At 39.9% G+C, this 12,689-nt stretch overlaps 1 protein-coding gene across 2 annotated transcripts in view; it reads left to right on the plus strand.

The window, feature by feature from the left end:
* Positions 1 to 12,689, plus strand: part of HSD17B12 (hydroxysteroid 17-beta dehydrogenase 12) — an 88,881-nt gene that overhangs the window by 58,816 nt on the left and 17,376 nt on the right. Inside the window, exons 5-7 of one of the 2 annotated variants that reach the window (XM_072985962.2) lie at positions 1,119 to 1,183; positions 4,996 to 5,040; positions 7,305 to 7,339. In XM_072985962.2, coding sequence (XP_072842063.2) covers positions 1,119 to 1,183; positions 4,996 to 5,040; positions 7,305 to 7,339 — 145 coding nt within the window. The remainder of the gene's footprint in view (positions 1 to 1,118; positions 1,184 to 4,995; positions 5,041 to 7,304; positions 7,340 to 12,689) is intronic. The other variant, XM_072985963.2, reaches the window with a different exon arrangement.

A 12,689-nucleotide genomic window follows, 5' to 3' on the forward strand; every position in this document is an offset into this window, starting at 1 on the left:
AATAATACTGTTTGCCAATATCTGATATTAATTCCATGACCCATTGTTATATTTCATTTTTCAGATTGAAGTTTTACTTTTTTATTTGTTGGATTGGATTATATTTATTTACTTTTTGTCTATTCTGAATTGTGTGGTGTTTGTTGCTGATGGTTTCCTTTCTGTTATTTGACTGTATGATTAGGATGTGGTGTGTTTTTTTTAAATTATTGTTTTTTAAATTTTTTTTTTTGCTGCTGTTCTTGATTGTATAGTATTTTTAAATTTTGTAAACCACCCCAAGTAGTGATTTCATAAGTCAGGAGGTCTGTAAACTTTATAAATAAATAGTTTTGGTGATATGTCTAGTTTGATACAAAGAATGAAAATTATATATTGCAATTTATGTTTAGGACATGTATACATACAGATTCACTGTTTTCCTTTTAAATTGGATACAAATGAAGATTAAATCCTTCCCTTGCTGTTTAAAGAAAATAAAATCTACATCTCTGATATGATGGACAGACACATTATGTAGCCATGTATAAAATGTTTTGTCTGGGATGGTTATCTAAAGAATAGGCAAAAGGGGTGCACTGTAAAGAAAGATTTTGCAAACTGAAGTTCAAAAAAAAAAGGAGAGATCATAGCCATTTATAATTCAAGTATATAATGTTGCTTATGGAAGTAATGAAACTTATTTCAAGAAACAGATGTGCTTTAAAAATCAAATTTCAACTACATGTCAGCATTTATTTTAGAACATTGCTACTAGTATAATGCTAGAACTTTATTTCCAAAATATTCATAACTTGGGAATGTCCCAAATTGTACACTGCACTGGTACTATAGAGTGTGTTTCCTTTGGAGCTGTCCAGAAAACTTAATAGGAGGCTTCACAGTGGAGATAGTCTTAAACTATGGTTTTTTAACAGTGATGGGATCCATCCAGATGTAACAATAAATAATACAATTCAGATGTGAAAATAGATAAGTACTATAGTTATTACACCTTATGAGCTGAATCAGTAGTATCAAAGTAAATGTAGCTGATTTAATAGCCATGGTGTTAGACAAATGTAACTCTACATGTTGTGTTTTTCAGTTATCATATTAAAATTAAATGTTTGTTTCAGTAAACAACGTGGGTGTTTCATATTCTTATCCTGAATACTTCCTTGAGATCCCAGATTTAGATAAAGTAAGTATTATTCCCCTTATCTTTTAAATTTGAGACTATTTTGATACATATTGGCCAATCTGTTATTTCATTACGTTTCATGTTTAAATTATTGTGGTTATTTAAGCTATATTTGTGACTTGATGTAAATACTTGTGAAATCAACGGAGCATGTTGTTGAACCATTCTAGGTACAGTATAGTAAGTGAATATATGCTACGGCATGCTATCAAGTTCAAACTTGTGATGAGCAAAATTTTCTCTTCACTGATACTGGTTTCCTGTCACCATGGAAGTTTTAAACTTCCACCCAGTGAGACCTCAGTAATACCTACCTGATCAGCTTTTTCTTTGGTGTAAATCACAGATTATACTGATCTTATTATGGACATTCTGGCATTAAATAATGTCAGCATTTTATAGTATTTTTTCTTTAATGCAAAACTTTCTCATTAGAGTCTCATCACTACCTTCTTTCACCAGTTCCTCCTACATCTAGCTGGGACTATTTATCCCATCCAACTAATGGCAGAGCCCCAGTAATCTGGGCGCAAACAAATCACATTAACACAAAGAACAAACTCAATAAAAGCATATAAACAGCAAGCAAGGAACATAATATATAAAAATAAAATAACTAATAAAGAATAGTAATTATAAAATAGATATAAAACTTGAATACAAGAATATTAGGCAGCAAAAAGAGGACAGAAAAGTGCCCAGTCGTTCAGCGAGATTACTCGGGGAAGTCTTGTGAAAAGATCCAGCTTTTAACTTGTGTCCCGAAATCAGGGAGGGATGGGGCCAGTGTTCCCTCCAGTTGTCATCCCTGTTGCATGGGAATCTCATAAGAGCATAAGAAGAGCCCTGCTGGATCAGGCCAAGGGCCCATCCAATTCAGCTTCCTGTATCTCACAGTGGCCCCACCAGATGCCTCTAGGAGCACAAGAGACAACTAGATGCCTGTTTCCTGATACCACTCCCCTGCAGCTGGCATTTTAAAGTACCTTCCTTTTAAGCCTGGAGATCATACATCTCCATCATGGCTTGTAACCTGCGATGGACTTTCCCTTCAGGAATCTGTCCAATCCCCTTTTAAAGACATCTAGGCCAGATGCCATCACCACATCCTGTGGTAGGGAGTTTCACAAACTAACAACATGCTGGCTAAAGAAATATTTTCATTTGTCTGTTCTCACTCTCCCAACACTCAATTGGAGAGAATGTCCCCTGGTCCTGATATTGCGTGAGGGGCAAAAAGAGCTACCCTCTATCCACTTTCCACCCCCTGCATAATTTTATATGTCTCCATCATATCCCTCCTCAGGTGCCTTTTCTCTAGACTAAAGAGCCCCCAAACACTGTAGTCTTTTCTCATAAAGGAGTTGCCCCAGCTCAGTAATCATCTTTTCTGCACTTTTTCCAGTTCCATTGTGTCTCTTTTGAGGTGTGGCAACCAGAACTATGCAATACTCCAGGTGCGGCCTTACTATCGTGTTGTACAGTGGCATTACAATGTTGGCTGTTTTATTTTCAATCCTCTTTTTAATGATACCTAGAATGGAATTGGCCTTTTTTGCTGTTGTCGCACACTGGGTGGACACCTACATTGAGCTGTTTACCAGCACACCAAGATCTCTTTCCTGAGCCATCATAGACAGCTCAGAACCCATCAACTGATAACTAAAGTTTTGATTTTTTGTCCCAATGTGCATTATTGAAACGCATTTGCCATCCTGCCACCCATTCTCCCAGTTTGGAGAGGTCCTTCTGGAGCTCTTCACAATCCCTTCTAGTCTTCACCACCCAGAAAATTTTCGTGTCATCTGCAAACTTGGCCACCTCACTGCTGATCCCTGTCTCCAGGTCATTGATGAACAGGTTGAAAAGCACCAGTCCCAGGACAGATCCCTGGGGCGCACCACTTTTCACCTCTCACTGGTCCGTGTGGAGGGGCGGGAATTTCATCTGAAATTCAGAGGTAAACAGACATTGACCCTGGCTGCTGCTGCATAGTGCCACTGGAGCTCTGTGTGCACCTTAGAGGGAATGTTGAATGGGACTAATCGTACCTCAGGTGGGAATGAATTCCAGAGTGATGTGGCAACCACAGAAAAGGTGGTTTTGAATGGCAGATTTTCAGTCTTCTCTCGGGGTTGCCACTGGCAATATCCCAGAATATGAGATACAGGTTGGATGGGTGGACATTTTAAGGGAGAGGTGCACAGACAAGTAGCAAGCTCTTAAAACATTTAGGGCTTCAAATGTTAGCATAAGCACCTTGAACTTGGCATGCAGGCAGCCAGTGGGAGACATGTCAGGACAGGAAACATTTGATCAAATTATGATGTACTAGATACCAGCCTAGCAGCCATGTTCTGCACTTGCAGCAGCTTCTGAATCAACTTCAATGACAGCCCAACATATAGAGTGTTGCAACAGTCTACTCTTGAGATTACAAGTGCATGGGCTGGAGTTAAGGACTTTACGTCAGGATACGAGCAAAGGTGTGCAGTCTTACTTCAGTACATCTTTATGATTAAAATCCAACTGAGGAATTATGCAAGCATAAGTCAGTTGGTGTAAATTTCAGGGACAAGTGCCACAAACTGGCATAGGCATTTGTCAAATGTCAGGTCATGCAACTGGTCTGTGAGAACAGTTTCTTAATTAACAGCAGCATAATGCAGAGGTTAGAGAACTTGTGTCAGTGGGTGTGTAAGTAAGTCGATTCTGTTCATTGGACTCCTTCACAAAACTTTTTTATTTTATAGGCGCGTATAATTTATTTCAGGACAGTTCCCTTCTCTAAGTAGCATATGAAATGTGTAGTTGTATATGTATATTTTGTGTGCATACTTTCTTGTCTGAATTGCTAAATGTTAAAATGACACATACCAACAATCTATTTTAAATTCTAAGGGATGTGAAGAAACACTTTTTTCCACAGTCATGTTTTGCCCAATTTATCTTTAGCATCTTTTTTCTTTCTGAAGTTAAGCATACACAGTTACAAGGAAAAAAGGACAGGCTGATTGCTTATGAAGATGTAAATAACCCATTTAATGATTCTACTTTTTAAAGTAGGTTAAAAAACCAGGCAGCAGGTATCATAATTTTAGATTTTACACAAAAAAATGAGTCTCACAGATGTACAAATGTTGGTCTCCAAAAGCATCTAAAAACTCTTCACTCTTTCGCTGCATGGAAAAAATATACAGTGGTGCTCCGCATAGCGAGGTTAATCCATTCCGGATTAACCTTCACTATGACGAAACATCGCTAAAAGGGACAGAAAAAGCCATTGGAACGCATTAAACTTAGTTTAATGCATTCCAATGGCTTCTTTACTCACCATTATGTGATGTTTCCTCATTGCAACGCCATTTTTGCGCCCTCGGTAAGCGAGGGCAGGGTGCGAAAATGGTTGCGGCGACCATTTTGGGTCACGCGGTGGCCATTTTAGAACCGCCGAACAGCTGATTGTCAGGCGTCGCAATGCAAAGATCGGTAAGCGAAACGCTTACCAGTCTTCGCAATGCGATTTTCGCCCATTGGGGCCATCGGTAAGCGATCGCATTAGCGATCCCAAAAAACGGATCGCTATACGATTTCATCGTTATATGGTGTGCTCGTTAAGCGAGGCACCACTGTATCTTAAAAAATCATTTTTAGCATGTAAGGATTAATCAGGCTAGTAGGCTAGTTTTCATATCTGGTCTGACTTTGCTTTGATGCCTGTATAACTAGTGATATGTCTCACTTGGCGTTTTTCTTCATATCATAATCTTATAGTATTATGTTGGATTTCATAAAAAAAATTTCTTTTGCAGGCAATTGACAGGCTGATAAACATTAATGTCATATCTGTATGCAAGGTATGTGGCATTTGCTGAAGAATTTTAGGGAGTGCAATCGTGCTTGCATCTTTATGATACAAAGTAACATGTCTGTCTTTAAAAATCTATCTCTAGTTTATTGTCTTTACTACACCTATTTCTTTATTTAAAATATTTTACCTTGCCTTTCTCCTTAAAAAGGACCTAAGGTGGCTTACATCCTTGAAATGCAGTATTTAAAGCTGAAAACAGTGGTTTACATAATTAAAAGGCAATATTTAAAACTAAGAATGAGTATAAATAGGCAGCTTATATCATTAAAAGACAATATCAAAGCTAAAACAAGTATGCAAATACTAAAGAGGAACAAACAAATACCACTTCGATAGATGGTAAACACGTTGTACTAAAGACCCAATCAGAGCAGTAATGCCTAACAATTAATCCAAAGGTGACCCATGTAGCCAGCCATGTCACTTCTCACTCATATAGGCAGTCATTTAGGAAAAGCTTACCTGAAGAGAAAGGTCTTTACCTGCTTTCAGAAGGATAGCAGAGATGGGGCCAGTCTGGCCTCCTGTAGGAGGGAGTTCCAAAGTCTGGGAGCAACAACAGAAAGCAGGCTGTTTTCTGTGTCCCCATCAGACACACTTGTGAATGTGGTGGAACCGTAATAAAAGCCTCAACTGCTGATCTTAACACCTAAGCTCGCTCATAGTGAGAGTCAGTGTTTGAGACAGCTTGGACCCAAGCCATTTAGGACTTTTTAGGTTAGAACCTGCACTTTGAATTGTGCCTGGTAACAGATCAGCAGCCAGTGGAGCTGCTGTAACCAGGGGGGGGGGGGGGTTTACGTCATCCCTGTAACCTGCCCCAGTCAGCAATCTTGCCGCTGCATTTTGAGCCCGCTGAAGTTTCCTGACACGTTCTAAAGGCAGCTCCACATAGAGCAAGTTACAGTAATCCACCCAGGTAGTAACTGGAGCATGTTTGACAGTGGCTACATATGATCTCTCAAGAAATGGATATAGCTGGTGTATTTGTTTTAATTGTGCAATTGCATTCCTGGCCATCTTCAAACCTGGGCATCCAGGCTCAGAGATGAATCTAAGAGCACCTCCAAGCTGTGCATCTGTGTTTTCCAGGGCAGTATACTCTCATCCAGTACAGGTTGTATCCCTATTCCTTGATCTGCCTTTCAGTAGACCAGAAGCACCTCTGTTTTGTCTGGATTAAGTTTCAGTTTATTCACCCTCATCCCGTCCATTATTGATACCAAACACTATGAAGCCAAAACAGCTTCCTCGGATTTAGGTAACAAGGGGAGGTAGAGTTGGATGTAATCGACATACTGGTGACACATAACCCCAAAACTCCGGACAATCTCGCCCAGCAGTTTCATATAAATGTTAAATAATATAGGAGATGGAACCAGAACCCTGAGGGACTCCATAGGTCAGCAACCAGAGTGTCGAACAAGGATCCCTCAGCACCACCTTCTGAGTTATCTCTTCCAGGAAGGACTGGAGCCACCAGGTGAACTTTGTATGTGAAGTAGCCATAAGTTCCTGATTGCGCTCTCAACCAATCATGATCATTGTATGCTTCGTCCTATTATTATATGCTAGTGTGTAGCTGAAAAGTTTTGAGTGGTGGCTGATAAAACTTGCTTTTTTGCATGAGGCAGTCTTTTTACAAGTTAGGAACATTTAAAATGTTAGGAACATTTTACTAGTATCTCTGCTTGTTTGCATGTTTGGTATGGTTTTAATAAGAATCTCAGCAACTTGGGGTGGCTTCTCTAGATATCTGCTCATCTTCCGCCTTTAAAACATGGTGAAATTTTCGATAGGCCTCACAAACCTTTTGTTCCTACTACCGTTGCTGAACTTCATTTGGACATACAGGTGAAAGAAGAATTTTTGAATTTCTATCATAATTCAGAGAATAATCAGTGCTTAGAATCAGTATTGAGTTTCAGAGCCAGACCTTACAGGTACTCAGCTGCAGTTCTGCCACAATGACATTTAGAAACATCTGATACCCAGTGCTGAAACAGTAGCAGACTACTGATGTCTGCTGTTAGAAGTGCAGATGAGGCCATCTGATTCACTGCACATGCTTTGTGGAAGAACCACGTTCAACAGTTGGAATAAAAATCTGATGCCTCCACAAACAGCCTTCATTCTCTTAGAATGTTTCTAGGTGAAGAGGGTCAACTTCCTATTGAGGGGGCAGAAGAGGGTTCCCTCACTCTAGTGCTGCTAAATCATCATTGGGTTTTTTCTTTTCTTTTTCTTCAGATGACACGATTGGTGCTGCCTGGCATGCTAGAAAGGTGAGTCACACAAACACTATCCAGACAGTCGACATTATTTATAGGGGAGAATCCTTTCTTTGAAAAATTCATTACTATGACTAATCAGCCTGGCCTCCATGTTTTAGCGGCAGTGTAATGCTGTGTGAGTCATGTTTTTGGTGCGTGAATCATCAGGCAGTGGAAGCCTATTGCCACTTGATTCCCATCTTGATTTTCTGTTTCCCGTTCACTTTTGCAGTGATTTCTTTTAAAAATGGAATTAAAAAGACTGTCTGACTCATCAGTGCAAACTCAACGACATGCTGTTCTGTGGGGGTGGCTTTGATTCTTGGGATGTTCCTGGGAATAACCTTCGTAAAGCCATTTCTAAGAGTCACTGAAAACAAAATGGATATAGTGTGTGAGTTGTAGTTATACAAGAGGTGCAGGAAAGTGTGTGAGCAAAAGCAGGAGGCTCTTAGGAATAACATACAACTAATATACTGAAGTCTTGTAATAGAAGAAATCAGTTTAGGTAGTAGAGCTAGCATATATAATTCCTGTTAGAGTTATCCGTTTGTTCACCTGCTACATTAACTGAATAGACTTAATGAAAATGAAAGGCTACCTCTTCTTTAGTGCCTTTCAGACAAACAAAACAATTCCCTGCCACTATTATTATTGCTGCATGACAGTGCAGCAATATATATACAGTATTGTGCAACAAAGCAAATCAACATTCCATAAAGGTAAGACAAAGAAATGGAGATACCACAAACAAAAAATTGTAACTTTAAAACTGGACCTTGGATAAACACCAGATTTGGCAGTCTGCTCTTGCTCTGTTCCAAATTTGGGGACATTTGGACAAAGGGTTTTCAAGTTACCATTTTTTAAATGTAAATGTTTTACACACACACACAAACCCATAGAGACACCACAGAGGTCTGCAGATTTAAAACAGATCACATACATTGAAAAGATCAAACTTGCTTATCTTGAAACAGGATTAGTCCTAGCCTCTTCATTATTTAGACAGAATCAAGGCATGGGTATGTGTGTAATTTTGACTTTGAAATTAGCCATTTGAAAGGGGGGAAGCCTCTGACAGTTCTGGCTTGCTTATAAACTTATCAGTGTTCTAAACATAAACATTGCTGCAAAATTGAGAGCCAGGAAGGGAGATCTGACCGGTCAAGAGCAAATTAAATTACTTTCAAGAGGAGTACTTCTTAACTCCTTCCTGACCAGACAGACATTAAAAACAATTTATATTTCTTGTGTAAAGATAGTTGGAGAACTAGAGAATATTCAGAAACTTACTTTTTTAATCTGTGAAATTACTGCTTTTTTTTTAATGGCCATACACCCATCTTATCACTATACCATTGTTTGGTAATTAACAAAAAACTCCAAAGATACTATGTGCTATTGTCACTTCTGATGTGTGCTGACATGGCTTACTGACCTCCAAAATATCCTGTCATTAAAAGCTCTGCTCAGATCTTGCAAACCAAAAACATCTCATGTTAAGTTGTTCTGTTTTCCTAATGTCCCCCCTTCTAGCAATATTGTCTTATCCAAAAAGTTTTGCTCATATCTTGCAAATTAGCACCTGGGGTTTCCTCTATTGAATCAACCTGTATCATGTGAGGTTTTCCTCTTTTCCTACCACTGCACCCTGATTTCATCAGCAATGTAGTCTATTCAGGTCACTTTTGTATTTCAGTTATATGTACATGGTCTGGTTACTCATTTTTGCTCTAGTGAGAATTCAGACTTGACTTGGTTGAGCACCCACTTTTCTTCTTTTCTGGCTGTCTTTCATATATGTAGGGCTCTCCAACACCACATTTCAAATGAGTTGATTTTTGCCCGTCTTACTTCATTGTCTTTCATTCACATAGTATGGATGATTTTGATGTTAGTTTCCATTGACTTCCTTTGTTAACTCCAACCTGATATTGCTGCACAATGGAGATAGGGGATTCGTATTCATCTCCCGGGGGAGACAACTATGAAGGCCACCATCACAACTGGCCAGCCTGATTACTCCCCTTCTGCTGCAACCAGGTGTCCGCTTACAGCATGGTGCTGCTGTTCTTCTCTCCGTACCAGTTGCTGAAGTAGCCTGGCCGGGGCTTCCGTGCCTCCCTGTGCTGATGGCCCATCCAGTGGGGGAACAGGATGACAAGCCTCTCTCACAGAGCCTCATGGTGCAGTGGTTAAATTGCTGTACTGCAGCCAAAACTGTGCTCACGACCTGGGGTTCAGTCCCCGGTAGCCGGCTCAAGGTTGACTCAACCTTCTATCCTTCCAAGGTCAGTAAAATGAGTACCCAGCTTGCTGGGTATAGCCTGCATAATTAGCCCATAATTAGCATAATGCTTGAAGCATTATGGGGCAGTATATAAGCAGCACAATGTTCTTTTTGCTTTTACACAGCTGCTGATGGGTCAGCAGCACAAGGAAGCATAGAAACTGCAGCCAGGCTACTTCTGCAGTTGGCGCAGAGAGTCAAATGCTGTAACTGGATACCTGGCTGCAGTGGGGCAGGGTTTAATCAGGTTGGCCAGCTGTGATGGCGGGCTTTGTATTTGTCTCCCCTGAGACAAATATGAATCTCCCATGTCTGCTACACAATATTGTGCCTGCATTGCCAGCAGGAAAAAAGATGCCAGGCTTTACATAGCAAAGGGCAGCCTAAATTTTTACAAAATCAATGGTGGCAGTTACTTACTATCATTTACACTTGTTGAAAACCAGTTCTGACAATTGCTTTATGTTTGGGTGAGAAGTGGTTAACTGATGACTGATTTCCACATTGATCAACGAAGCTGTGGAGAGTCCCTTATTAACAAAATTGGTCTTTGATCTTGGCAGTTTAATGTGGTTGCATCTTAGCTACAACTGTTAGCTGTTGCTTAGCATAGCAAAAAAAAGTATTTCTTTCATTTTAGGTACTTTAGGAGTTCCTCTTCCTTTCTTTCATTTTTGCATTTTTTTTCACATACTGCTCCTTTTTACACGAAAGCGGAAAGCTTCTTTTGGGTCATTTGTTTCATGTTTTCCCATTTGTGTTTTCTGGCAGTCCAAAAGCCCTAAAGAAATCTTAAAGACTACTCCAAAAAAGCAAAGGCAGCAGAGAAACAGTATACTCCAGAAGGAGAGAACAGTACATGAGGAGGAAAAATAATGATCAGACCTGTGCAGGCAGTAGTTCATTCACATTCAAAACAACACTATGAGTTCAGTGCCACCCACCAAGCACAACAGATCTTCTGGGCCTGGACAGCACAATAGAAAAGAAAAAGGCAAGTAAGCAGTCAACAAGCCAGGCACTGGCTGCTTGACACACAAGGATGGCCATTCACCACAGCAACCAATAACAACACAACACTAAGAACAACAAAATGCCCTAATCTGTGCCCAGCTGATTACAACCCCACACACATCGCAGTGGCACACTAGCAGTCATATTGAGTCCTCCAGTATGCTGCACCTGCTTGTGTGCACGCGCACACACCAGTTCCCCAAAACCCCACCAAAATATGCACCGTTAACAGAAAAATGCATAACATAAACATAACTGTGTTGTAAATATCTGTCAAACAGGGAAAGCACAAAGAGCCCCTCTCCCAGAAACCAAGAAAATTGCAATCAGATGTTCCCCAAACCATTAGTAGCTCCCACAGAGACACATGGCCTAATACCTTCTGTTCTCTTCTTTGAGTCTGGCAGGCCGGCCAGGCCAGGCCCAAAAAATAATCCCCAGGGACATACTAGCACAGGCAGGTTGCCTGGCAGCATCCAAAATAATCCATGGAAATGGGAGGGAACTCCTCAAGGAATAAAGGCAAAAAAGAGAAATTTCCAAGATGGAGGCAGAGGCAGGCAGCAAAAGCAATCCAAGGTGGAAATCACAAGGAGCTCAGTACATAACCCATAAACAAAAAGAGCACTCCTTATTGGTTTGCATACCTCGCAAGACGAATGTTCTTATGGCCGTGCTTCGCAAGACAATTCTTTCCCATTTTTTTGGTTCCTGCCTCATGTTTGCTGATTTTAAATGTTTTTCTATGATGTTTAAAAAGTTAGTTTTTTTTATTGAATTTTTTAAAATCATTTGCACAATATATATGGCTTTAAAGAGCACTTAATAAACCCTTTGTAAACCAAATTAGACTTTGTTCTGACTTTTTTTTTTGCCCATAGGAACACATTAATTAGATTTCAATGCATTCCTATGGGAAAACGCGTTTCACAAGATGAATTTTTCACAAGACAACATTAACTGTGGAACGAATTTAATTCGTCTTGCGAGGCACCACTGTATTAGACAAGAACATCAAAGATCCTAAGGAGGGGTTCTGGAGGGTGCTATATTCCCTTCAAAAGGAGCATGTATCTAATGTGAATTCTCAGGCAGTCACTGTTGCTAGGAGTTCCTTTTATGGCATCTGTATCCTTACCTGGAGGAGAAAACCCTGGATTCAGTTAACCCTATGTCTAATACTTCCAGATTATATGGAGGGACTGTCTGAAGAAAATCTAGGAGCTTCGTTGGTTCAAAAGGGGCAACCAAACTTTTCCCTGAAAGTTACAGTGTTCTTCTGTCAGCCCCATTGAACTCCTGTTTACTTCTGATTTTACAACTACTGGTTTAGTATTTAAATCCCGAAGTGCTTTCTGGACACGTTTATTTTGGAAACAAGTTTATTTTCTTCCCATATAGTTGTGCCCTAGAATGTCAGAGGGTAAGCTACTGGCATCATCTTAGGAGATGGAGCCAGTGAGTGTAATACTTGAGCATTGTACTTGAGATGATCATTCAAATACATCAACATTACTCAAAAGGAAACACTGCATAGGGTTTCCTAGGACCTAGAGAATAATCCAAACTTCTATTTTTTAGTATTTTTTTTGTAAGCCTGCTTTTAGTCTACAACATTCATTACTTCTGTGTATAACTGTGAACCTACTGCTCCACATGAGCGGTATGCTTTTCATTGCGAATGTGCAGGCTTTGGTGTGATTTTGGTTTGGCAGCAATATTCTAGACCAGCGATGTTCTAAGCTGAATCAGGATTGTATAAATTGCATAACTAACTTTAAAATGTGGTGTGTGAAGAATTGTTTCCAGTCTGTGTCCCCCTTCAAATGTGCCCTGGTGCCCCAAGGGGCCATATAGCCTATTGAGAATGGGTGTTCTAGACAAATGTTAAAATATTAGATATTTTCCCTTTACAAGTTAATTGTGTTACAGAGGCAGTGTGCATGTTACCATTTTATATGCAGCTGAGGCAGACAAAGGTTGCCATAACAACAATGGGAGAGCTAAATATAGCATGTATTCTGCTATATTGCTTAAGGTAGAATTCTGATGATA

This window comes from Pogona vitticeps, chromosome 1 (genome assembly GCF_051106095.1).
Source record: "Pogona vitticeps strain Pit_001003342236 chromosome 1, PviZW2.1, whole genome shotgun sequence".
Classification (NCBI taxonomy): domain Eukaryota; kingdom Metazoa; phylum Chordata; class Lepidosauria; order Squamata; family Agamidae; genus Pogona; species Pogona vitticeps.